Raw genomic sequence first — 27927 nt, forward strand, 5'->3', positions numbered from 1 at the left:
CGGAAGAGTTATCGCGGAAAGAAGTGGGGTGCCATGTGAGGATCCACTGACAAGTGGCTAATCTGCCTTTGCCATCCCTACTATTGACCAACATACAATCACTGGATAATAAATTGGACAAACTAAAAGCGCGTATATCCTACTAAAGGGAAATAAAAAACTGTAAAATCGTATGTTTCACCGAGTCGTGGCTGGACGACGACATTAAGAACATACAGCTGGCAGGTTATACACTGTATCAGCAGGATGGAACAGCAGCCTCTGGTAAGACAAGGGGTGGCAGGTTATACACTGTATCAGCAGGATAGAACAGACACCTCTGGTAAGACAAGGGGTGGCAGGTTATACACTGTATCAGCAGGATAGAACAGACACCTCTGGTAAGACAAGGGGTGGCAGGTTATACACTGTATCAGCAGGATAGAACAGACACCTCTGGTAAGACAAGGGGTGGTGGGTTATACACTGTATCAGCAGGATAGAACAGCAGCCTCTGGTAAGATAAGGGGTGGCAGGTTATACACTGTATCAGCAGGATAGAACAGCAGCCTCTGGTAAGACAAGGGGTGGCGGGTTATACACTGTATCAGCAGGATAGAACAGCAGCCTCTGGTAAGACAAGGGGTGGCAGGTTATACACTGTATCGGCAGGATGGAACAGCAGCCTCTGGTAAGACAAGGGGTGGCGGGTTATACACTGTATCAGCAGGATAGAACAGCAGCCTCTGGTAAGACGAGGGGTGGCAGGTTATACACTGTATCAGCAGGATGGAACAGCAGCCTCTGGTAAGACAAGGGGTGGTGGGTTATACACTGTATCAGCAGGATGGAACAGCAGCCTCTGGTAAGATAAGGGGTGGCAGGTTATACACTGTATCAGCAGGATAGAACAGCAGCCTCTGGTAAGACAAGGGGTGACAGGTTATACACTGTATCAGCAGGATAGAACAGCAGCCTCTGGTAAGATAAGGGGTGGTGGGTTATACACTGTATCAGCAGGATAGAACAGCAGCCTCTGGTAAGATAAGGGGTGGCAGGTTATACACTGTATCAGCAGGATAGAACAGCAGCCTCTGGTAAGATAAGGGGTGGCAGGTTATACACTGTATCAGCAGGATAGAACAGCAGCCTCTGGTAAGACAAGGGGTGACAGGTTATACACTGTATCAGCAGGATAGAACAGACACCTCTGGTAAGATAAGGGGTGGCAGGTTATACACTGTATCAGCAGGATAGAACAGACACCTCTGGTAAGACAAGGGGTGGCAGGTTATACACTGTATCAGCAGGATAGAACAGCAGCCTCTGGTAAGACAAGGGGTGGCAGGTTATACACTGTATCAGCAGGGTTGAACAGCAGCCTCTGGTAAGACAAGGGGTGGCAGGTTATACACTGTATCGGCAGGATAGAACAGCAGCCTCTGGTAAGACAAGGGGTGGCGGGTTATACACTGTATCAGCAGGATAGAACAGCAGCCTCTGGTAAGAAAAGGGGTCCATGTATATTTGTAAACAACAGCTGGTGCACGATATCTAAAGAAGTCTCGAGGTTCTGCTCACCTGAGGTAGAGTATCGCATGATAAGCTGTAGACCACACTATTTACCAAGAGAGTTTTCATCTATATTCTTCGTAACTGTCTATTTACCACCACAGACCGATGCTGGTACTAAGACCGCACTCAATGAGCTGTATTCCGCCATAAGCAAACAAGAAAACGCTCATCCAGAGGTGGCGCTCCTAGTGGCCGGGGACTTTAATGCAGGGAAACTTAAATCAGTTTTACCAAATGTGCAACCAGAGGGAGAAAAAAATTCTGGACCACCTTTACTCCACACACACAGAGACACATACAAAACTCTCCCTCACCATCCATTTGGCAAATCTGAACATAATACTATCCTCCTGATTCCTGCGTACAAGCAAAAATTAAAGCATGAAGCATCAGTGACTAGATCAATAAAAAAGTGGTCAGATGAAGCAGATGCTAAGCTACAGGACTGTTTTGTTATCACAGACTGGAATATGTTCCGGGATTCTGCCAATGGCATTGAGGAGTACACCACATCAGTCACTGGCTTCTTCAATAAGTGCATCGATGATGTCGTCCCCACAGTGACTGCACGTACATTCCCCAACCATAAGCCATGGATTACAGGTAACATCCGCACTGAGCTAAAGGGTAGAGCTGCCGCTTTCAAGGAGCGGGACTCTAACCCGGAAGCTTATAAGAAATCCCGCTATGTCCTCCGACAAACCATCAAACAGGCAAAGCCTCAATACAGGACTAAGATTGAATCATACTACACTGGCTCCGACACGTCGGCTTGCAAACTATTACAGATGACAAAGGGAAGCACAGCCGAGAGCTGCCCAGTGACACAAGCCTACCAGACGAGCTACATTTATTCTATGCTCACTTCGAGGCAAGTAACACTGAAACATGCATGAGAGCATCAGCTGTTCCGGACGACTGTGTGATTCAAACTCTCCGCAGCCGATGTGAGTAAGACCTTTAAACAGGTCAACATTCACAAGGCCGCAGGGCCAGACGGATTATCAGGATGTGTACTCCGAGTATGCGCTGACCCACTGGCAAGTGTCTTCACTGACATTTTCAACCTCTCCCTGTCCGAGTCTGTAATACCAACATGTTTCAAGCAAACCACCATAGTCCCTGTGCCCAAGAACACAAAGGTAACCTGCCTAAATGACTACTGACCTGTAGCACTCACATCTGTAGCCATGAAGTGCTTTGAAAGGCTGGTCATGGCTCACATCAACACCATTATCCCAGAAACCCTAGACCCACTCCAATTTGCATACCGCCCCAACAGATCCACATATGATGCAATCTCTATTGCACTCCACACCGCCCTTTCCCACCTGGACAAAAGGAGCACTTACGTGAGAATGCTATTCATTGACTACAGCTCAACGTTCAACACCATAGTGCCCTCAAAGCTCATCACTAAGCTAAGGACCCTGGGACTAAACACCTCCCTCTGCAACTGGATCCTGGACTTCTTAACGGGCCGCACCCAGGTGGAAAGGGTAGGCAGCAACACATCTGCCACGCCGATCCTCAACACTGGAGCTCCCCAGGGGTGCGTGCTCAGTCCCCTCCTGTACTCCCTGTTCACTCATGACTGCACAGCCAGGCACGACTCCATTAAGTTTGCCGATGACAAAAGTGGTAGGCCTGATCACCGACAACAACGAGACAGCATATAGGGAGGAGGTCAGAGACCTGACAGTGTGGTGCCAGGACAACAACCTCTCCCTAAACGTGATCAAGACTTGTGATTGTGGACTACAGGAAAAGGAGGACAGGGCATGCCCCCATTCTCATCGACGGGTGTAGTGGAGCAGGTTGAGAGCTTCAAGTTCTTTGGTGTCCACATCACCAACAAACTAACATGGTCCAAACACACCAAGACAGTCGTGAAGAGGGCATGACAAAACCTATTCCCTCCCTGAGGAGACTGAAAAGATTTCGCATGGGTCCTCAGATCCTCAAAAGGTTCTACAGCTGCACCATCGAGAGCATCCTGACTGGTTGCATCACTGCCTGGTACGGCAACTGCTCTGCCTCCGACCACAAGGCACTACAGAGGGTAGTGCGTACAGCCCAGTACATCACTGGGGCCAAGCTTCCTGCCATCCAGGACCTCTATACCAGGCGGTGTCAGAGGAAGGCCCTAAAAATTGTCAAAGACTACAGCCACCCTAGTCATAGACTGTTCTCTCTGCTACCGCATGGCAAGCAGTACCAGCGCACCAAGTCTAGGTCCAAGAGGCTTCTAAACAGCTTCTACCCCCAAGCCATAAGACTGCTGATCATCTAATGAAATGGCTACCCAGACTATTTGCATGGCCACCCCACACTGCTGCTACTCTCTGTTATTATCTATGCATAGTCATTTTAATAACTCTACCCACATGTATATATTTTACCTTAATTACCTCCACTAACCGGTGCCCCCGCACATTGACTCTGTACCGGTACCCCCTGTATATAGCCTCGCTATTGTTATTTTACTGCTGGTCTTTAATGATTTGTGACATTTCTTTTTTTTTTAGGTATTTTTCTTAAAACTGCATTGTTGGTTAAGGGCTTGTAAGTAAGCATTCCACTGTAAGGTCTACTACACCTGTTGTATTCGGCGCATGTGACAAATAAAATGTGTTCTTAACATGACACAACGTGGAGTGCCTGGACACAGCCGTATATTGGCCATATACCACAAACCCACAGGGGGCTATTATAAACTGTTTACCAATGTAAAAAAAGTCTTTTTTTTTGTCATACCCATTGTATACGGTCTGATATACCACAGTTTTAGTCCAATCAGCATTCATGGCTCAAACCAAGTTTATAATTGTAAATAAATCAATTTTACGTATGTGCATAACTATAGATAAATCTGATAAATCTGAGTTGGACAGAGGAAAACTCTGAGAAAGAAACATTTTGACGAATTTAAAAAATGAATGTTAGGCTATTTTCTGGCAATTGTGCTATTATTATGTGCCAGATGTTAAGACTAAAAACAGTTATAAATGGCCCATTTGTGAGATTGACCTCTCATTTCAATAGGCATAGGCTACATACTAAAATCTGGGTTTATGATTGTAATTCAACTTTGCCATGGTTTGCTTAGTTATATGTATTTAGCCTATAGCCCCTGATAGGTCTACATCTCATATCAGATAGTCTACAGCAGTCTAGAGTAGTCTACAGTAGTCTAGAGTAGCCTACAGTAGTCTACAGTAGTCTACAGTAGCCTACAGTAGCCTACAGTAGCCTACAGTAGTCTACAGTAGCCTAGAGTAGTCTACAGTGGTCTACAGTAGCCTAGAGTAGTCTACAGTGGTCTACAGTGGTCTACAGTAGCCTAGAGTAGTCTAGAGTAGTCTACAGTAGTCTACAGTGGTCTACAGTAGCCTAGAGTAGTCTAGAGTAGTCTAGAGTAGCCTAGAGTAGCCTAGAGTAGTCTAGAGTAGTCTACAGTAGTCTACAGTGGTCTACAGTAGTCTACAGTAGCCTATAGTAGTCTACAGTAGTCTACAGTAGTCTAGAGTAGTCTACAGTAGTCTACAGTAGTCTAGAGTAGTCTAGAGTAGTCTACAGTGGTCTAGAGTAGCCTACAGTAGTCTATAGTAGTCTACAGTAGTCTACAGTAGTCTACAGTAGTCTACAGTAGCCTACAGTAGCCTACAGTAGCCTAGAGTAGTCTAGAGTAGTCTACAGTAGTCTACAGTAGTCTACAGTAGTCTACAGTAGCCTACAGTAGCCTAGAGTAGTCTAGAGTAGTCTAGAGTAGTCTACAGCAGTCTACAGCGGTCTACAGTGGTCTACAGTAGCCTAGAGTAGTCTAGAGTAGTCTAGAGTAGTCTAGAGTAGTCTAGAGTAGTCTAGAGTAGCCTAGAGTAGTCTACAATAGCCTACAGTAGTCTACATTAGTCTACAGTAGTCTACTGTAGCCTACAGTAGTCTACAAATTAACAGAGTCATTTATTCAACATGAATAGTTTGGCGATTTCGAGGTAAGAAGTACTTGCGTTTCTGCTGGAACAGACTACTGAGGATGTGTTCATCATTTCAATCACTGAATTAAATAATAATATGTATACGAACCAAATGTGCTTGTCAATGTAACAGTATAACTTTAAACCGTCCCCTCGCCCCGACACGGGCGCGAACCAGGGACCCTCTGCACACATCAACAACTGACACCCACGAAGCGTCGTTACCCATCGCTCCACAAAAGCCACGGCCCTTGCAGAGCAAGGTGCAACACTACTTCTAGGTTTCAAAGCAAGTGACGTAACTGATTGAAACGCTAGTAGCGCGTACCCGCTAACTAGCTAGCCATTTCACATCCGTTACATCAACAACAGCCAGAGCTTTTGTTTTTGTTTTCCCTTTAGCCTCATCTGACTGACTGTTACTGTCAATTTGTGACAGAGATTTGATAACGGACAATTTAATGATCTAAACAAGGCCATCAATAGCCTAAATAGCATAATAACACAAGGTTACAACAACAATACACTGAAGCTATTTATTAAATGCGTTTTCCAGCTCCAGGTGGGCTACACAAGTGGAACAAATTGATTTGCAATGACTCCAGTGGTATCGTCATTTTAACATCAACCCATGAATCAAGAGGTGGCCTACTATGGCATATAAATGAATAGGCTACTTGATGGCCAACAGATGCAAATGTATCATTCTCCACATTTAATGTCAATTTCATGGAGGACTTTCCCTCATAACAGGGAGCTCCATAACCTCCCATTTTCAAAATGTCCACTTGCGCGTTAAGTTAACAAGTTAAATAGCCTAAAACGTTGTCATGTCGTGCGCTGCTCGGCCTCCTCTGACTCAAGCACCGCCGGCCCTCCCCACCACCCACTCATTCAGCAACAACCTGCTCCTGCCTGAGAAATGCCATGGCGGCCGCTGTGCAATTTAGTAGCCCAAAAACCGGCAACCCGTTTAACAATACATTTTCAACCGCAACAGCGTTTTCAAAGTAGCCCAATTTGGCAGAAAACTGCGACTGTGGCAACCCTGGGTGTGGGATTCCAGATGGGCGTCGTAAACTGTATTCCAGAATACCACTAACCCCGCCCCTCCACCGCTGTCCTGGCCAATCCCGTGTAGATATGGAACTGCGATGAAAACGCTAATCCACAGCAAGGTTTGCCTGGGAGAGGACTGCGGATGGGTTGAAGATGGCGGACAAGGGAAAAAGGAAGAAACTGGAACATATTATGAATAAATATGAAGCGGGCAGTGGCGATTTTAGCATATCAATCTTGGTGGGACAAAAAATTAAATAAGTGGGACGCATGCCAGCAAAACCACTGCACAACACTAAACAATACATGAATTGCACTATAACGGTGACAAACGGTGCCCACAAACTGTTAGGGCCTGTATAAAGATGTCCCAACAGCAGTCCCAACATTTTACCATTGCTACACCTGGCTATCAGCGGAGCCTTGTCTGGCAGTGAAACAGTTAATTCAGACTAATTTACTGCCGTGCTTCTACACCTGCATTGTTTGCTGTTTGGGGTTTTAGACTGGGTTTCTGTACAGCACTTTGAGATATCAGCTGATGTAAGAAGGGCTTTATAAATACATTTGATTTGATTTAAAAATAAAAAAAAACATAGCTGATATGGCTGACTTGCTTAAATAAATGTGGTTTCTAATGACAATTGAGATGTACAAACTATGGCATGAGGGGACGACAAGTAGATAAGAGGCAATCTGTAATTTTGATAAAGACATTAGACGGACATAGACAATATAACTATTTGTTTAGCACTTTTGAAATGTACAGCGACAGAATTCAGAACATAGGCCGTTCTTACAGTATTCTCCCTGTACACCAAGTCAGAACCGTAGGATAAATTAAGGGGGCATATAAGCAGACAATGAAAGCTCTTACAACATTCAATATTATATGATTACATTTCTCTAAAACAGGTTATAGGCTACATGTGCAACACCAAGTCAGAACAGTATGTGAAATTAAGAGGTGAAAATAGACCAAATTATTAGGGTGATGCACATGGGCTACTAACATCTTACTACACAACAGACACTTAGTATTACTTTCTTAGCTACAGTATACATATCTCCCTGGCATATTACATCATTTATAGAGCAGCATACAATACATTTTTGGACTCACCTTGTTGTGCTCTGCTCACTTGAACAGGAAGGTGGCGCGGTGGTCCTTCGTGGGCAAAATTTTGTCATTAAAGTCTGGCATTCTCTGGATTTATGGTGCTTTCAAAACAATTGGGAACTCTGGGGGAAAAACAAGGTCGAATGATGACGTCATTGATCTTCAGGTCGTAGCTCTAGAAAGAGGCTGGATTTTACAAATCCGAGTTGGATAACCGTTCAAAATGTATTTTTCCCAGTCGGAGCTCGTTTATTCCCGACTTCCCAGTTGTCTTGAACTCAGTGAGTTCAAGTTCTCTCAGTTCCGAGTTAACAGTTGTTTTGAGCGCGGCACAAATCATGCTTCATTGACAGCATGGCCAATGTTGAATGTTAATCATTTTAAACTTGTACAAGAGGCCCTTAATCCCAAATTAGGAACCATAAAGCCACTGTCACCGATTCCTTCCAAACCACTCATTGTTGAATTTGCGATTTCCACCTTGTTGTGTAATGTTTATGTCCAATGGCCGATGAGCACCAATTCGTTTTATCTATAGTTTCTCTTCATTATTTCTCTTCATATGACAAGGATTGAAAAGGACATGCCAGTAGCTTGTCGACGTGATTCATGATGATGACTGCTAGCTAAGATTTTGAAAGTACTATGTTGACATGATCAGTCCAATCAAAGCTACGGTAGATATAACGTGATTTGACGTCCTTTTGTCTGTGGCCAATGACCTTGAGCCTTCTTGGATGGGCACTTATGTAACTCTATGGCAGCACCCAAGGGGCTTGAATTTTTTTGCTCTACCCTTAGACTTGACAATGACGTAGAGTCCCCATGAGTGACAGAACACTGAGCCAATCACGGCGCAATGTTCCTATTGTCTGCTGGCTCGCCCCACCACCACAGAAATCACTAAGCAAGGCTGAATCAGCTGCATGTTGGAGCTGCTTTACTCAAGAAAACAAAACAGAGACCATGTTTGAATGCGGCTTTATTAACTCATTATACATGTTTTTTTTTTTTTTACATTGATACTGATATGTGACATGTATTAATGCCAAAATAACATGCAAAACAGGCAAGCTCTCCCCCCTAAAAAAAAGTGCTAAAACAATGACAGCCACTGGAAGCAGGGGATTGTAGAAACCTTCTTGAAGACTTGGTGAAGGAGAAGATAGCAGACAAGGGAAACAGAAGAAAAGGGAAATACATCCTGAGTGAATATGGAATGGAGGATTGCACAGGACTTCTGGAAGAGCTAGAAAAGGAAGTTGAATATGACCAGAGTGAGGGTGAATCAATTGCGGTGCCAGGTGATGACAGCCGAGAATGAGTTGAGTGTAGAGGGAAGCAGGGTGGTGGATCTGATAATTCATCTTGATGGTTGCACAGTCGTCTCAAATAAAACTGAAAGACCTCGGTGTTACTCTGGACCCTGATCTCTCTTTTGACAAACATATCAAGAATATTACAAGGACAGCTTTTTTCCATCTTCGTGACATTTCAAAAATCGGAAACTTATACATGCTAATTCAGGCTTTTGTCACTTCAGTTAGTGCTAAACACGGCTGCTAGAATCCTGACTAGAACCAAAAACTTTGATTATATTACTCCAGTGCTAGCCTCTCTACACTGGCTTCCTGTTAAGGCAAGGGCTGATTTTTACTGCTAACCTACAAAGCATTACATGGGCTTGCTCCTACCTATCTTTCCGATTTGGTCCTGCAGTACATACCTACACGTACGCTACGGTTACAAGACGCAGGCCTCCTAATTGTCCCTAGAATTTCTAAGCAAACAGCTGGAGGCAGGGCTTTCTCCTATAGATCTCCATTTTTATGGAATGGTCTGCCTATCCATGTGAGAGACGCAGACTCGGTCTCGACCTTTAAGTCTTTACTGAAGACTCATCTCTTCAGTAGGTCCTCTGATTGAGTGTAGTCTGGCCCAGGGGTGCGAAGGTGAACGGAAAGGCACTGGAGCGATGAACTGGGGACCTTTAACAGAATGTGACTGGCAGAACGGGTGTTGTATGTGGAGGATGAGGGCTGCAGTAGATATCTCAGATAGGGGGGAGTGAGGGGGGAGTGAGGTCTAAGAGGGTTTTATAAACTAGCATCAACCAGTGGGTCTTGCGACGGGTATACAGAGATGACCAGTTTACAGAGGAGTGCAGTGATGTGTCCTGTAAGGAGCATTGGTGGTAAATCTGATGGCCGAATGGTAAAGCACATGTAGCCACTCGAGAGCACCTTTACCTGCCAATCTATAAATTATGTCTCCGTAATCTAGCATGGGTAGGATGGTCATCTGAAACAGGGTTAGTTTGGCAGCTGGCCTGAAAGAGGAGCAATTACGATAGAGTAAACCAAGTCTAGATTTAACTTTAGCCTGCAGCTTTGATATGTGCTGAGAGAAGGACAGTGTACCGTCTAGCCATACTCCCAAGTACTTGTATGAGGTGACGACCTCAAGCTCTAAACCCTCAGAGGTAGTAATCACACCTGTGGGGAGAGGGGCGTTCTTCTTACCAAACCACATGACCTTTGTTTTGGAGGTGTTCAGAACAAGGTTAAGGGTAGAGAAAGCTTGTTGGACACTAAGAAAGCTTTTTAACACAAAATCTGGGGAGGGGCCTGCTGAGTATAAGACTGTATCATCTGCATATAAATGGATGAGAGAGCTTCCTACTGCCTGAGCTATGTTGTTGGTGTAAATTGAGAAGAGCGTGGGGCTTAGGATCGAGCCTTGGGGTACTCCCTTGGTGACAGGCAGTGGCTGAGACAGCAGATTTTCTGACTTTTGCTAACTACTTGTCTCAAAGAGTGCAGTGTGCAACCAGGCCAAAGACCCCTCAGAGACACCAATACTCCTTAACCGGCCCACAAGAATGGAATGGTCTACTGTATCAAAAGCTTTGGCCAAGTCAATAAAAATAGCAGCACAATATTGCTTAGAATCAAGGGCAATGGTGACATCATTGAGGACCTTTAAGGTTGCAGTGACACATCCCTAACCTGAGCGGAAACCAGATTGCATACCCGAGAGAATACTATAGACATCAAGAAAGCCAGTCAGTTGATTATTGACAAGAGACTCCAGTCACTTGTTGGGCCCAAAGGTCTCGACACCTTTTCCTTCACATCTCAGTGCTGAATGTGTATCTGGTCTGTCCAAGCCTGGGAGCCTTAACTCAGCATTCAGTCCCAAGCCTGGGAGCCTCAACTCAGCATTCAGTCCCAAGCCTGGGAGCCTCAACTCAGCATTCAGTCCCAAGCCTGGGAGCCTCAACTCAGCATTCAGTCCCAAGCCTGGGAGCCTCAACTCAGCATTCAGTCCCAAGCCTGGGAGCCTCAACTCAGCATTCAGTCCCAAGCCTGGGAGCCTCAACTCAGCATTCAGTCCCAAGCCTGGGAGCCTCAACTCAGCATTCAGTCCCAAGCCTGGGAGCCTCAACTCAGCATTCAGTCCCAAGCCTGGGAGCCTCAACTCAGCATTCAGTCCCAAGCCTGGGAGCCTCAACTCAGTATTCAGTCCCAAGCCTGGGAGCCTTAACTCAGCATTCAGTCCCAAGCCTGGGAGCCTCAACTCAGTATTCAGTCCCAAGCCTGGGAGCCTCAACTCAGCATTCAGTCCCAAGCCTGGGAGCCTCAACTCAGCATTCAGTCCCAAGCCTGGGAGCCTCAACTCAGCATTCAGTCCCACGCCTGGGAGCCTCAACTCAGCATTCAGTCCCACGCCTGGGAGCCTTAACTCAGCATTCAGTCCCAAGCCTGGGAGCCTCAACTCAGCATTCAGTCCCAAGCCTGGGAGCCTCAACTCAGCATTCAGTCCCAAGCCTAGCCTGGGAGCCTCAACTCAGCATTCAGTCCCAAGCCTGGGAGCCTCAACTCAGCATTCAGTCCCAAGCCTGGGAGCCTCAACTCAGCATTCAGTCCCAAGCCTGGGAGCCTCAACTCAGCATTCAGTCCCAAGCCTGGGAGCCTCAACTCAGCATTCAGTCCCAAGCCTGGGAGCCTCAACTCAGCATTCAGTCCCAAGCCTGGGAGCCTCAACTCAGCATTCAGTCCCAAGCCTGGGAGCCTCAACTCAGCATTCAGTCCCAAGCCTGGGAGCCTCAACTCAGCATTCAGTCCCACGCCTGGGAGCCTCAACTCAGCATTCAGTCCCAAGCCTGGGAGCCTCAACTCAGCATTCAGTCCCAAGCCTGGGAGCCTCAACTCAGCATTCAGTACCCAAGCCTGGGAGCCTCAACTCAGCATTCAGACCCAAGCCTGGGAGCCTCAACTCAGCATTCAGACCCAAGCCTGGGAGCCTCAACTCAGCATTCAGTCCCAAGCCTGGGAGCCTCAACTCAGTATTCAGTCCCAAGCCTGGGAGCCTCAACTCAGCATTCAGTCCCAAGCCTGGGAGCCTCAACTCAGCATTCAGTCCCAAGCCTGGGAGCCTCAACTCAGCATTCAGTCCCACGCCTGGGAGCCTCAACTCAGCATTCAGTCCCACGCCTGGGAGCCTTAACTCAGCATTCAGTCCCAAGCCTGGGAGCCTCAACTCAGCATTCAGTCCCAAGCCTGGGAGCCTCAACTCAGCATTCAGTCCCAAGCCTGGGAGCCTCAACTCAGCATTCAGTCCCAAGCCTGGGAGCCTCAACTCAGCATTCAGTCCCAAGCCTGGGAGCCTCAACTCAGCATTCAGTCCCAAGCCTGGGAGCCTCAACTCAGCATTCAGTCCCAAGCCTGGGAGCCTCAACTCAGCATTCAGTCCCAAGCCTGGGAGCCTCAACTCAGCATTCAGTCCCAAGCCTGGGAGCCTCAACTCAGCATTCAGTCCCAAGCCTGGGAGCCTCAACTCAGCATTCAGTCCCAAGCCTGGGAGCCTCAACTCAGCATTCAGTCCCACGCCTGGGAGCCTCAACTCAGCATTCAGTCCCACGCCTGGGAGCCTCAACTCAGCATTCAGTCCCAAGCCTGGGAGCCTCAACTCAGCATTCAGTCCCACGCCTGGGAGCCTCAACTCAGCATTCAGTCCCACGCCTGGGAGCCTCAACTCAGCATTCAGTCCCAAGCCTGGGAGCCTCAACTCAGCATTCAGTCCCAAGCCTGGGAGCCTCAACTCAGCATTCAGTCCCAAGCCTGGGAGCCTCAACTCAGCATTCAGTCCCAAGCCTGGGAGCCTCAACTCAGCATTCAGTCCCAAGCCTGGGAGCCTTAACTCAGCATTCAGTCCCAAGCCTGGGAGCCTCAACTCAGTATTCAGTCCCAAGCCTGGGAGCCTCAACTCAGCATTCAGTCCCAAGCCTGGTAGCCTCAACTCAGCATTCAGTCCCAAGCCTGGGAGCCTCAACTCAGCATTCAGTCCCAAGCCTGGGAGCCTCAACTCAGCATTCAGTCCCACGCCTGGGAGCCTTAACTCAGCATTCAGTCCCCATAAAAGAAAATATATCATTGTAGTGTACTTTATTTTTCATTTATTTTTCTTCTTGGCTTTCAAAATAGCATCAGACCAAACACTCCTCACTCAGTTCCAGGTTGGATGGTGTCCTCAGGTCTCTGCTGTTTGTTGGCTAGAGCACCCTCCATATAGCTTGGAAAAAGGAAACCTTAGGAAGCAGTAATCTCTCTGGTTAATTCTGGTCAAAATTAGGTTGTAAGTTTGGAGTTTTGATCTCGAGCGAAAGGCCATGCTTTGGAGGGTAGCATCCTGCATATGTACCTGCTGAAAAATCCAAGTTTATCCAACTCCAAATCTACCCTTTTGTAAAAAAAAAACATTGAAAATGGTGAGAGCTCACATGCAGCTGTGTCCCTCTCTCTGAGGGGGGTGTGATCTCTTAGTGATCAACAATGATACAGCTAAACGTCAACTTCAGTGTTCCATCTTTCATTATAACATATGCATACTTATTTATTAACAATTGTTAACATATATTATTCAAAACGCAGTTCTATTTATATTTAAAATAAAATCTGATAATCTGAGTAGAACTTTCAAATGTTTTTATTTATGACATTACTTTATATTGCATCTTTAATCACAATGACATTAATTCACATTTCTATTTTGGCGACTATTGCTATTCCACACATCTTGTACAGACAGACACATCCAGAATAGTAATAGCTGATTTCCAGTGTTCTACATTGACTGTATAGATGTCAGTGATTTGTTCAGGTTTACATGTAGGCACAAACATGGCAATACCAGGTTAAATAACAGGTAAAATAAATGAATAAATGTGTTGGTCCCACAAGATGACAAAACGTAAATGTGTTGGTCCCACAAGATGACAAAACGTAAATGTGTTGGTCCTACAAGATGACAAAACGTAAATGTGTTGGTCCAACAAGACGTAAATGTGTTGGTCCCACAAGATGACAAAATGTAAATGTGTTGGTCCAACAAGACGTAAATGTGTTGGTCCCACAAGATGACAAAACGTAAATGTGTTGGTCCAACAAGATGACAAAACGTAAATGTGTTGGTCCCACAAGATGACAAAACGTAAATGTGTTGGTCCAACAAGATGACAAAATGTAAATGTGTTGGTCCCACAAGATGACAAGACGTAAATGTGTTGGTCCAACAAGATGACAAAACGTAAATGTGTTGGTCCCACAAGATGACAAAACGTAAATGTATTGGTCCCACAAGATGACAAAATGTAAATGTGTTGGTCCCACAAAACGTAAATGTGTTGGTCCCACAAGATGACAAAACGTAAATGTGTTGGTCCAACAAGATGACAAGACGTAAATGTGTTGGTCCCACAAGATAACAAAACGTAAATGTGTTGGTCCCACAAGACGTAAATGTGTTGGTCCCACAAGATGACAAAACGTAAATGTATTGGTCCCACAAGATGACAAAATGTAAATGTGTTGGTCCCACAAAACGTAAATGTGTTGGTCCCACAAGATGACAAAACGTAAATGTGTTGGTCCAACAAGATGACAAGACGTAAATGTGTTGGTCCCACAAGATAACAAAACGTAAATGTGTTGGTCCCACAAGACGTAAATGTGTTGGTCCCACAAGACGTAAATGTGTTGGTCCCACAAGACGTAAATGTGTTGGTCCCACAAGACGTAAATGTGTTGGTCCCACAAGACGTAAATGTGTTGGTCCCACAAGACGTAAATGTGTTGGTCCCACAAGATCACAAAACGTAAATGTGTTGGTCCCACAAAACGTAAATGTGTTGGTCCCACAAGATGACAAGACGTAAATGTGTTGGTCCCACAAGATCACAAAACGTAAATGTGTTGGTCCCACAAGACGTAAATGTGTTGGTCCCACAAGATGACAAAACATAAATGTGTTGGTCCAACAAGATGACAAAACGTAAATGTGTTGGTCCCACAAGATGACAAAACGTAAATGTGTTGGTCCCACAAAAATTAATGTGTTGGTCCCACAAGACGTAAATGTGTTGGTCCCACAAGATCACAAGACGTAAATGTGTTGGTCCAACAAGACGTAAATGTGTCGGTCCAACAAGACGTAAATGTGTTGGTCCAACAAGACGTAAATGTGTTGGTCCAACAAGACGTAAATGTGTTGGTCCCACAAAACGTAAATGTGTTGGTCCCACAAGATGACAAAACGTAAATGTGTTGGTCCCACAAGATGACAAAACGTAAATGTGTTGGTCCCACAAGATGACAAAACGTAAATGTGTTGGTCCCACAAGATGACAAAACGTAAATGTGTTGGTCCAACAAGATGACAAAACGTAAATGTGTTGGTCCCACAAGATGACAAAACGTAAATGTGTTGGTCCCACAAAACGTAAATGTGTTGGTCCCACAAAACGTAAATGTGTTGGTCCCACAAAACGTAAATGTGTTGGTCCCACAAGATGACAAAACGTAAATGTGTTGGTCCCACAAGATGACAAAACGTAAATGTGTTGGTCCCACAAAACGTAAATGTGTTGGTCCCACAAAACGTAAATGTGTTGGTCCCACAAAACGTAAATGTGTTGGTCCCACAAGATGACAAGACAGCTTGATTGTCACACAACACAACATTTTCATTACAATTGCAAAGAATAAGGTGCCTTTAAACCAGTATAGACCAAATAGTGATCAGAATAGCCTTTAAACCAGTATAGACCAAATAGTGGTTTCATCTGGTGTACTAGACGACATGTTACACAGTGGTTTTATCTGGTGTACTAGACGACATGTTACACAGCGGTTTTATCTGGTGTACTAGACGACATGTTACACAGCGGTTTTATCTGGTGTACTAGACGACATGTTACACAGTACAGATATAACAAGGGCCTGATGTCTAGGTAGTCCAGGTTAGTATGTGTTCTAGAAGCCAGTGTCTCCAGTCCAGGGTTAGTATGTGTTCTAGAAGCCAGTGTCTATAGTCCAGGTTAGTATGTGTTCTAGAAGCCGGTGTCTATGCTGAGAGAGCGTCGGGTCACATGTTCCATCTCTCCAGGGACGTACTCGCTGAAGCTGGTCTGGTGCTTGGCCAACATCTTCAGAATCTGATGCAGGTTCTGCCACCACTGGACCTTGGGCATCCGGTGCCTACGGGGGGGTGGGAGAGAGATTTAACTGTCTGCTTAGGGACTAAAATGACACACACTGTAAAAACCACATTGTAAAGCAGTTCGTGACAACAGGTTTAGATGGATGGACAACAGCTGTGGTACTCTACTCACTCAAAGTCAGTCTGTGCCTTAAGGTCAGTCACAGGGATGAAGGACAGGACCTTCTTACTGAAGCCGATGACAGACGCTGTGTCTGGGTCGTTGACGAACACACGACCTGGAATGGGAGAAGTTGACGAGGACATAAACATTATATATCTACCACCCTGTTTCCACGGCTACGTGTTGTTGAATCAGAGATCCTCCTCTTATAGTTTTCATAGTTCACTACTTCTAACCAGAGCCTTGGCACCCTATTCCCTTCATAGTTCACTACTTCTAATCAGAGCCTTGGCACCCTATTCCCTTCATAGTTCACTACTTTTAACCAGAGCCTTGGCACCCTATTCCCTTCATAGTTCACTACTTTTAACCAGAGCCTTGGCACCCTATTCCCTTCATAGTTCACTACTTCTAACCAGAGCCTTGGCACCCTATTCCCTTCATAGTTCACTACTTCTAACCAGAGCCTTGGCACCCTATTCCCTTCATAGTTCACTACTTTAACCAGAGCCTTGGCACCCTATTCCCTTCATAGTTCACTACTTTAACCAGAGCCTTGGCACCCTATTCCCTTCATAGTTCACTACTTTTAACCAGAGCCTTGGCACCCTATTCCCTTCATAGTTCACTACTTTAACCAGAGCCTTGGCACCCTATTCCCTTCATAGTTCACTACTTCTAACCAGAGCCTTGGCACCCTATTCCCTTCATAGTTCACTACTTTTAACCAGAGCCTTGGCACCCTATTCCCTTCATAGTTCACTACTTTTAATCAGAGCCTTGGCACCCTATTCCCTTCATAGTTCACTACTTTTAACCAGAGCCTTGGCACCCTATTCCCTTCATAGTTCACTACTTTAACCAGAGCCTTGGCACCCTATTCCCTTCATAGTTCACTACTTCTAACCAGAGCCTTGGCACCCTATTCCCTTCATAGTTCACTACTTTAACCAGAGCCTTGGCATCCTATTCCCTTCATAGTTCACTACTTCTAACCAGAGCCTTGGCACCCTATTCCCTTCATAGTTCACTACTTCTAACCAGAGCCTTGGCACCCTATTCCCTTCATAGTTCACTACTTTAACCAGAGCCTTGGCACCCTATTCCCTTCATAGTTCACTACTTTAACCAGAGCCTTGGCACCCTATTCCCTTCATAGTTCACTACTTTTAACCAGAGCCTTGGCACCCTATTCCCTTCATAGTTCACTACTTTAACCAGAGCCTTGGCACCCTATTCCCTTCGTAGTTCACTACTTTTAACCAGAGCCTTGGCACCCTATTCCCTTCATAGTTCACTACTTTTAACCAGAGCCTTGGCACCCTATTCCCTTCATAGTTCACTACTTTAACCAGAGCCTTGGCACCCTATTCCCTTCATAGTTCACTACTTTAACCAGAGCCTTGGCACCCTATTCCCTTCATATTTCACTACTTTTAACCAGAGCCTTGGCACCCTATTCCCTTCATAGTTCACTACTTTAACCAGAGCCTTGGCACCCTATTCCCTACATAGTGCACTACTTTAACCAGAGTCCTATGGGCCCTAGTCAAAAGTAGTGCACTATGTAGGGAATAGGGTGCCATTCGGGACACTTCCAGTACCTTGTCTGAAGTTGTTGATCATCTTCTCTGTGAGCCACTGCACAGCCTTCACACCCAGCTTGGTGCCACAGTTTCTGTCGAAGGGTGTTGGTGCACCTCCCTACAATGACAGGTGAGAGAGAAATCAGCTCATCCCAAAACAGAAAGAAAAAACATCAAGGAACCATATTTGATCATTCATGCACTTCACATTCTACATCATTTACGTCTATCCCCTAATTTCCTGATCGACAAACTCATCATCCTTTTAATATAAGGTTGCATTTTAACACGTAAGCTTTAGCAGTGGGGTTGTGTTCGTTCCGTACCTGCTGGAGGTGCCCCAGCACGTTGACCCTACAGTCGAAGATGCCCTTCCCTTCGGCAGAATACAGCTTGTGGATGAAATCAGTGGTGTAGTGAAGGTGACACTTCTCATTCCTATAGAGACAGAACCATCGAGATCCCATCATTCACTATATTAACTGTCCTATAGAGACAGAACCATCGAGATCCCATCATTCACTATATTAACTGTCCTATAGACAGAACCGTCGAGATCCCATCATTCACTATATTAACTGTCCTACAGACAGAACCATCGAGATCCCATCATTCACTATATTAACTGTCCTACAGACAGAACCATCGAGATCCCATCATTCACTATATTAACTGTCCTATAGAGACAGAACCATCGAGATCCCATCATTCACTATATTAACTGTCCTATAGAGACAGAACCATCGAGATCCCATCATTCACTATATTAACTGTCCTACAGACAGAACCATCGAGATCCCATCATTCACTATATTAACTGTCCTATAGAGACAGAACCATCGAGATCCCATCATTCACTATATTAACTGTCCTACAGACAGAACCATCGAGATCCCATCATTCACTATATTAACTGTCCTACAGACAGAACCATCGAGATCCCATCATTCACTATATTAACTGTCCTATAGAGACAGAACCATCGAGATCCCATCATTCACTATATTAACTGTCCTATAGACAGAACCATCGAGATCCCATCATTCACTATATTAACTGTCCTATAGAGACAGAACCATCGAGATCCCATCATTCACTATATTAACTGTCCTACAGACAGAACCATCGAGATCCCATCATTCACTATATTAACTGTCCTATAGACAGAACCGTCGAGATCCCATCATTCACTATATTAACTGTCCTATAGAGACAGAACCGTCGAGATCCCATCATTCACTATATTAACTGTCCTACAGACAGAACCATCGAGATCCCATCATTCACTATATTAACTGTCCTACAGACAGAACCATCGAGATCCCATCATTCTCTATATTAACTGTCCTATAGACAGAACCATCGAGATCCCATCATTCACTATATTAACTGTCCTATAGAGACAGAACCATCGAGATCCCATCATTCACTATATTAACTGTCCTACAGACAGAACCATCGAGATCCCATCATTCACTATATTAACTGTCCTACAGACAGAACCATCGAGATCCCATCATTCACTATATTAACTGTCCTACAGACAGAACCATCGAGATCCCATCATTCACTATATTAACTGTCCTACAGACAGAACCATCGAGATCCCATCATTCTCTATATTAACTGTCCTATAGACAGAACCGTCGAGATCCCATCATTCACTATATTAACTGTCCTACAGAGACAGAACCATCGAGATCCCATCATTCACTATATTAACTGTCCTATAGACAGAACCGTCGAGATCCCATCATTCACTATATTAACTGTCCTATAGACAGAACCGTCGAGATCCCATCATTCACTATATTAACTGTCCTACAGACAGAACCGTCGAGATCCCATCATTCACTATATTAACTGTCCTACAGACAGAACCGTCGAGATCCCATCATTCACTATATTAACTGTCCTATAGAGACAGAACCATCGTGTCTTGTGGTTAACCTCTATAATGGGGTCTTGAGGTTAACCTCTATAATGGGGTCTTGTGGTTAACCTCTATATGGCGTCTTGAGGTTAACCTCTATAATGGGGTCTTGTGGTTAACCTCTATAATGGGGTCTTGTGGTTAACCTCTATAATGGGGTCTTGTGGTTAACCTCTATACTGGGGTCCCGTGGTTAACCTCTATACTGGGGTCCCGTGGTTAACCTCTATACTGGTGTCTTGAGGTTAACCTCTATACTGGGGTATTGTGGTTAACCTCTATAATGGGGTCTTGAGGTTAACCTCTATACTGGGGTCTTGTGGTTAACCTCTATACTGGGGTCTTGAGGTTAACCTCTATAATGGGGTCTTGAGGTTAACCTCTATAATGGGGTCTTGAGGTTAACCTCTATAATGGGGTCTTGAGGTTAACCTCTATAATGGGGTCTTGAGGTTAACCTCTATAATGGGGTCTTGAGGTTAACCTCTATAATGGGGTCTTGAGGTTAACCTCTATAATGGGGTCTTGTGGTTAACCTCTATAATGGGGTCTTGCGGTTAACCTCTATACTGGGGTCTTGTGGTTAACCTCTATAATGGGGTCTTGTGGTTAACCTCTATAATGGGGTCTGGTTATTAACCTCTATAAATGGGGTCTTACCTCAGCACCAGACCCCTCTGGATGTCTTCCTTCATCTTCTCTGCGAGATGCTCCACGTTAGTCTGAAAGGGCAGGGTCGTGTTTATTAAGACTACATGGGTCATTTACCACTCTGTTCAGGAAGTCTAACCATCAGTACATGGATCATTTATCACTCTGTTCAGGAAGTCTAACCTACAGTACATGGATCATTTATCACTCTGTTCAGGAAGTCTAACCATCAGTACATGGATCATTTATCACTCTGTTCAGGAAGTCTAACCTACAGTACATGGATCATTTATCACTCTGTTCAGGAAGTCTAACCTACAGTACATGGATCATTTACCACTCTGTTCAGGAAGTCTAACCATCAGTACATGGATCATTTACCACTCTGTTCAGGAAGTCTAACCTACAGTACATGGATCATTTATCACTCTGTTCAGGAAGTCTAACCATCAGTACATGGATCATTTACCACTCTGTTCAGGAAGTCTAACCATCAGTACATGGATCATTTATCACTCTGTTCAGGAAGTCTAACCTACAGTACATGGATCATTTATCACTCTGTTCAGGAAGTCTAACCATCAGTACATGGATCATTTATCACTCTGTTCAGGAAGTCTAACCTACAGTACATGGATCATTTATCACTCTGTTCAGGAAGTCTAACCTACAGTACATGGATCATTTACCACTCTGTTCAGGAAGTCTAACCATCAGTACATGGATCATTTACCACTCTGTTCAGGAAGTCTAACCTACAGTACATGGATCAGTTACCACTCTGTTCAGGAAGTCTAACCTACAGTACATGGATCATTTACCACTCTGTTCAGGAAGTCTAACCTACAGTACATGGATCATTTATCACTCTGTTCAGGAAGTCTAACCTACAGTACATGGATCATTTATCACTCTGTTCAGGAAGTCTAACCTACAGTACATGGATCATTTATCACTCTGTTCAGGAAGTCTAACCTACAGTACATGGATCATTTATCACTCTGTTCAGGAAGTCTAACCTACAGTACATGGATCATTTACCACTCTGTTCAGGAAGTCTAACCATCAGTACATGGATCATTTACCACTCTGTTCAGGAAGTCTAACCTACAGTACATGGATCATTTATCACTCTGTTCAGGAAGTCTAACCTACAGTACATGGATCATTTATCACTCTGTTCAGGAAGTCTAACCTACAGTACATGGATCATTTATCACTCTGTTCAGGAAGTCTAACCTACAGTACATGGATCATTTATCACTCTGTTCAGGAAGTCTAACCTACAGTACATGGATCATTTATCACTCTGTTCAGGAAGTCTAACCTACAGTACATGGATCATTTATCACTCTGTTCAGGAAGTCTAACCTACAGTACATGGATCATTTACCACTCTGTTCAGGAAGTCTAACCATCAGTACATGGATCATTTACCACTCTGTTCAGGAAGTCTAACCTACAGTACATGGATCATTTATCACTCTGTTCAGGAAGTCTAACCTACAGTACATGGATCATTTATCACTCTGTTCAGGAAGTCTAACCATCAGTACATGGATCATTTATCACTCTGTTCAGGAAGTCTAACCTACAGTACATGGATCATTTATCACTCTGTTCAGGAAGTATAACCTACAGTACATGGATCATTTACCACTCTGTTCAGGAAGTCTAACCATCAGTACATGGATCCTTTACCACTCTGTTCAGGAAGTCTAACCTACAGTACATGGATCATTTACCACTCTGTTCAGGAAGTCTAACCTACAGTACATGGATCATTTACCACTCTGTTCAGGAAGTCTAACCTACAGTACATGGATCATTTATCACTCTGTTCAGGAAGTCTAACCTACAGTACATGGATCATTTACCACTCTGTTCAGGAAGTCTAACCACCAGTACATGGATCATTTATCACTCTGTTCAGGAAGTCTAACCTACAGTACATGGATCATTTATCACTCTGTTCAGGAAGTCTAACCTACAGTACATGGATCATTTATCACTCTGTTCAGGAAGTCTAACCTACAGTACATGGATCATTTATCACTCTGTTCAGGAAGTCTAACCTACAGTACATGGATCATTTATCACTCTGTTCAGGAAGTCTAACCTACAGTACATGGATCATTTATCACTCTGTTCAGGAAGTCTAACCATCAGTACATGGATCATTTATCACTCTGTTCAGGAAGTCTAACCTACAGTACATGGATCATTTATCACTCTGTTCAGGAAGTATAACGTACAGTACATTCCTATGAAATGACTCCGTCGTCTGTCTGGGATAATTGAAGAGTGTGTGAGTGTCTGAGGTGACACCCTAGTGAAGAGTGTGTGAATGTCTGAGGTGACACCCTAGTGAAGAGTGTGTGAGTGTCTGAGGTGACACCCTAGTGAAGAGTGTGTGAGTTTCTGAGATGACACGCTAGTGAAGAGTGTGTGAGTGTCTGAGATGGCACCCTAGTGAAGAGTGTGTGAGTGTCTGAGATGGCACCCTAGTGAAGACTGAGTGTCTGAGATGGCACCCTAGTGAACTACTTGGACCAGAGTAGGGAACAGGGTGCTATGCCAGCAGCAGTCTGGTTTGGACCAGAGTAGGGAACAGGGGGCTATGCCAGCAGCAGTCTGGTCTGGACCAGAGTAGGGAACAGGGGGCTATGCCAGCAGCAGTCTGGTCTGGACCAGAGTAGGGAACAGGGTGCTATGCCAGCAGCAGTCTGGTCTGGACCAGAGTAGGGAACAGGGGGCTATGCCAGCAGCAGTCTGGTCTGGACCAGAGTAGGGAACAGGGTGCTATGCCATCAGCAGTCTGGTTTGGACCAGAGTAGGGAACAGGGTGCTATGCCAGCAGCAGTCTGGTTTGGACCAGAGTAGGGAACAGGGGGCTATGCCAGCAGCAGTCTGGTCTGGACCAGAGTAGGGAACAGGGGGCTATGCCAGCAGCAGTCTGGTCTGGACCAGAGTAGGGAACAGGGGGCTATGCCAGCAGCAGTCTGGTTTGGACCAGAGTAGGGAACAGGGTGCTATGCCAGCAGCAGCAGTCTGGTCTGGACCAGAGTAGGGAACAGGGGGCTATGCCAGCAGCAGTCTGGTCTGGACCAGAGTAGGGAACAGGGTGCTATGCCAGCAGCAGTCTGGTCTGGACCAGAGTAGGGAACAGGGTGCTATGCCAGCAGCAGTCTGGTTTGGACCAGAGTAGGGAACAGGGGGCTATGCCAGCAGCAGTCTGGTTTGGACCAGAGTAGGGAACAGGGTGCTATGCCAGCAGCAGTCTGGTCTGGACCAGAGTAGGGAACAGGGGGCTATGCCAGCAGCAGTCTGGTCTGGACCAGAGTAGGGAACAGGGGGCTATGCCAGCAGCAGTCTGGTTTGGACCAGAGTAGGGAACAGGGGGCTATGCCAGCAGCAGTCTGGTTTGGACCAGAGTAGGGAACAGGGTGCTATGCCAGCAGCAGCAGTCTGGTCTGGACCAGAGTAGGGAACAGGGTGCTATGCCAGCAGCAGTCTGGTTTGGACCAGAGTAGGGAACAGGGTGCTATGCCAGCAGCAGTCTGGTCTGGACCAGAGTAGGGAACAGGGGGCTATGCCAGCAGCAGTCTGGTCTGGACCAGAGTAGGGAACAGGGTGCTATGCCAGCAGCAGTCTGGTCTGGACCAGAGTAGGGAACAGGGTGCTATGCCAGCAGCAGTCTGGTTTGGACCAGAGTAGGGAACAGGGGGCTATGCCAGCAGCAGTCTGGTTTGGACCAGAGTAGGGAACAGGGTGCTATGCCAGCAGCAGTCTGGTCTGGACCAGAGTAGGGAACAGGGTGCTATGCCAGCAGCAGTCTGGTCTGGACCAGAGTAGGGAACAGGGTGCTATGCCAGCAGCAGTCTGGTTTGGACCAGAGTAGGGAACAGGGGGCTATGCCAGCAGCAGTCTGGTCTGGACCAGAGTAGGGAACAGGGTGCTATGCCATCAGCAGTCTGGTTTGGACCAGAGTAGGGAACAGGGGGCTATGCCAGCAGCAGTCTGGTCTGGACCAGAGTAGGGAACAGGGTGCTATGCCATCAGCAGTCTGGTTTGGACCAGAGTAGGGAACAGGGTGCTATGCCATCAGCAGTCTGGTTTGGACCAGAGTAGGGAACAGGGGGCTATGCCAGCAGCAGTCTGGTTTGGACCAGAGTAGGGAACAGGGGGCTATGCCAGCAGCAGCAGTCTGGTTCTCACCTTTAGGTCCTGGAGGTTGAAGGGGTCCTCGAAGATGTAAGCAGCGTCCGCTCCCACAGCGATACCGGCGTAGGTTGCCAGGTAACCACAGTAGCCTCCCATAGTTTCCACTACGAACACCCTTCTCTTGGTCCCCGTAGCCGACTGCTTAATCTTATCACAACTCTAAGAGAGGAGGGGACGGACAGAGAGGGGCAGGTTAGAGACACCACTAAAACAGACTCAAAGGGTCAATCTGCAGTTCCTACATCCATTTATGGACATGAGGTTAGAGCAACTGTCCCCATGAGAACCCCAAATATCAGCTTGTTTTACTCCTTTGTTCGTAAACAAAGTAAATGTAAACAAACACTGTAAATATGGCTAAACCTATAAATATGGTTAAAACATGGTTAAACTGTAAACATGGCTAAACATATAAACATGGTTACAACTATAAACAAGGTAAAACTATAACATTTCTCCAAAACAGTGGCAGGGAGTCCACTTTGTTATTGTTTCAACAGTGGATTGCACATTTAACTTCCTAACATATCAACTATTACGAGGGCTCTGTGTGATGTTACTATGCTAAAACAGGCCCTGCTAAGGGAACAGAGTTGGAGATGAAGGGGCCTGGTCGAGACATCTGGTTGGCCTCATGTTTTTAAATTGAGTTTATAGGTGTCAATCTAGATTCACCTGCCATCTTGTTGCCAGAGACGACCACACTGAAAATGACCTTTTATTGTGTTCCATCTTTCATCAATCAGACTGACCTCCATGGCAGCATTGACAGCCGTGTCTGCCCCCAGACTGAAGTCTGTCCCGGGTACGTTATTACTTATGGTGGCGGGGATCACCACCATGGGGATACACAACTCGTCAAAACTACTACGAGCATCATATAACTCCAGCACGCCCTCGTACGCCTGTAGAGAACACACACACACACACACACACACACACACACACACACACACACACACACACACACACACACACACACACACACACACACACACACACACACACACACACACACACAATCAGATGGAGGCCATAGTGACTGTCTAGCACAGTGTTATTTCAGAAATGATCCAATACCCATCAACACAGTCACATTGTTTAATCTTTCTAACAGCTAATGACATGAACTTTTAAATGAAATAGTACATTATATCGTACAACATATGTGACAAAACCAACATTTTGAGGAGGGAGGCCATATAAAATCTATTATCTGATGCAGCACGCCCGCCATGTACGACATTAAGGAATACTAACACCAATTCTCAATAGAACGTTCTGTCTGTTACTGGTACCTCAAATCCCCCAACGATCAGCAGAGCCTGGATTTTATGCTTGTTGATGGTGTCCACGATCTTCTGCATGCAGGTACTGGGAAGGGTTCTGTAGAACACAAAGAACCCCCACACCAAACACAATTCAGGAGGACATCTTCCTAATTTAAAAAAGGGCACACCAATAACCACATTGAGTACAAACTAATCAACTGCTTTCCCCCCCTAGTCATCATTGTAAACAGACCGTTTAGTCCCCAGAAGAGATCCACCCTGGCCTGTCCATCCAGCCTTTCCCCCCCTAGTCATCATTGTAAACAGACCGTTTAGTCCCCAGAAGAGATCCACCCTGGCCTGTCCATCCAGCCTTTCCCCCCCTAGTCATCATTGTAAACAGACCGTTTAGTCCCCAGAAGAGATCCACCCTGGCCTGTCCATCCAGCCTTTCCCCCCCTAGTCATCATTGTAAACAGACCGTTTAGTCCCCAGAAGAGATCCACCCTGGCCTGTCCATCCAGCCTTTCCCCCCCTAGTCATCATTGTAAACAGACCGTTTAGTCCCCAGAAGAGATCCACCCTGGCCTGTCCATCCAGCCTTTCCCCCCCTAGTCATCATTGTAAACAGACCGTTTAGTCCCCAGAAGAGATCCACCCTGGCCTGTCCATCCAGCCACACCATGCCACTCCATCTCTGTCACCTGGTAGAGGAAAAACACACGGCAGTCAATCAATATCTTTATTGTCCCCATTTGAAAATGTGCAGTCAGGATTATAATCAGTCAGTTCTCTCTGTCTGAGATGGCACCCTAGTTTAGACTGTGAGTGTCTGAGATGGCACCCTAGTTTAGACTGTGAGTGTCTGAGATGGCACCCTAGTTTAGACTGTGAGTGTCTGAGATGGCACCCTAGTTTAGACTGTGAGTGTCTGAGATTATCCCCACATGGATTATCACAATGTCATTGTGAATTCTGTAAAGGGAGTGTGAAAGAAGTGAACAAAATTATTGCTGTCTACCAATAATGACAAGCCACCTTGTTCTGAAAAATTAGAGGATAATAGCAGACGATATTTTAACTCCTATTTGCCACATCTTCAATTTAAACCTACTAGAGAGCGTGTGCCCTCAGGCCTGGAGGGAAGCTAAAGTCATTCTGCTACCTAAGAATAGAAAAAGCCCCCTTTACTGGCTCAAATAGCCGACCAATCAGCCTGTTACCAACCCTTAGTAAACTTCTAGAAAAAATGGTGTTCGACCAGATAAAATGCTATTTCACAGTAAACAAATTGACAACAGACTTTCAACACGCTTCTAGAGAAGGACATACAACAAGCACGGCACTTACACAAATGACTGATGATTGGCTGAGAGAAATTGATGATAAAAAGATTGTGGGGCTGTTTTGTTAGACTTCAGTGCGGCTTTTGACATTATCGATCATAGTCTGCTGATGGAAAAACGTATGTGTTACGGCTTTACACCCCCTGCTATATTGTGTTATGGCTTTACACCCCCTGCTATAATGTGTTATGGCTTTACACCCCCTGCTATAATGTGTTATGGCTTTACACCCCCTGCTATAATGTGTTATGGCTTTACACCCCCTGCTATAATGTGGATAAAGAGTTACCTGTCTAACAGAACACAGAGGGCGTTCTTTAACCTCTTGACGCTAGGGGCCAGTTTTTTATTTTATTTTAAATATATATATATATTTTTTAAAATAACGTTCCCAAGGTAAACAAACTATTTCTCAGGTCCAGATCGTAGAATATGCATATAATTTACCGATTAGGATAGAAAACACTCCAAAGTTTCCAAAAACTGTCAAAATATTGTCTGTGAGTATAACAGAACTGATTCTGCAGGCAAAAACCTGAGAAAA

General features: G+C 45.4%; 1 protein-coding gene across 3 annotated transcripts in view; it reads right to left on the reverse strand.

The window, feature by feature from the left end:
* Window positions 1–13682: 13682 nt before the first annotated feature.
* LOC120036441 (ATP-dependent 6-phosphofructokinase, liver type-like) overlaps window positions 13683–27927 on the reverse strand; it is a 74533-nt gene continuing 60288 nt past the window's right edge. For all 3 annotated transcript variants that reach the window (XM_038982877.1, XM_038982878.1, XM_038982876.1), the window contains 9 exons: window positions 26671–26741; window positions 26065–26152; window positions 25519–25671; window positions 24761–24925; window positions 20552–20613; window positions 18285–18396; window positions 17977–18076; window positions 16382–16487; window positions 13683–16247 (listed from right to left, as the gene is read on the reverse strand). In XM_038982877.1, coding sequence (XP_038838805.1) covers window positions 16100–16247; window positions 16382–16487; window positions 17977–18076; window positions 18285–18396; window positions 20552–20613; window positions 24761–24925; window positions 25519–25671; window positions 26065–26152; window positions 26671–26741 — 1005 coding nt within the window. In that variant the 3' untranslated portion in view covers window positions 13683–16099. The remainder of the gene's footprint in view (window positions 16248–16381; window positions 16488–17976; window positions 18077–18284; window positions 18397–20551; window positions 20614–24760; window positions 24926–25518; window positions 25672–26064; window positions 26153–26670; window positions 26742–27927) is intronic.

This window comes from Salvelinus namaycush, unplaced genomic scaffold (assembly GCF_016432855.1).
Source record: "Salvelinus namaycush isolate Seneca unplaced genomic scaffold, SaNama_1.0 Scaffold133, whole genome shotgun sequence".
Taxonomy (NCBI): Eukaryota; Metazoa; Chordata; class Actinopteri; order Salmoniformes; family Salmonidae; genus Salvelinus; species Salvelinus namaycush.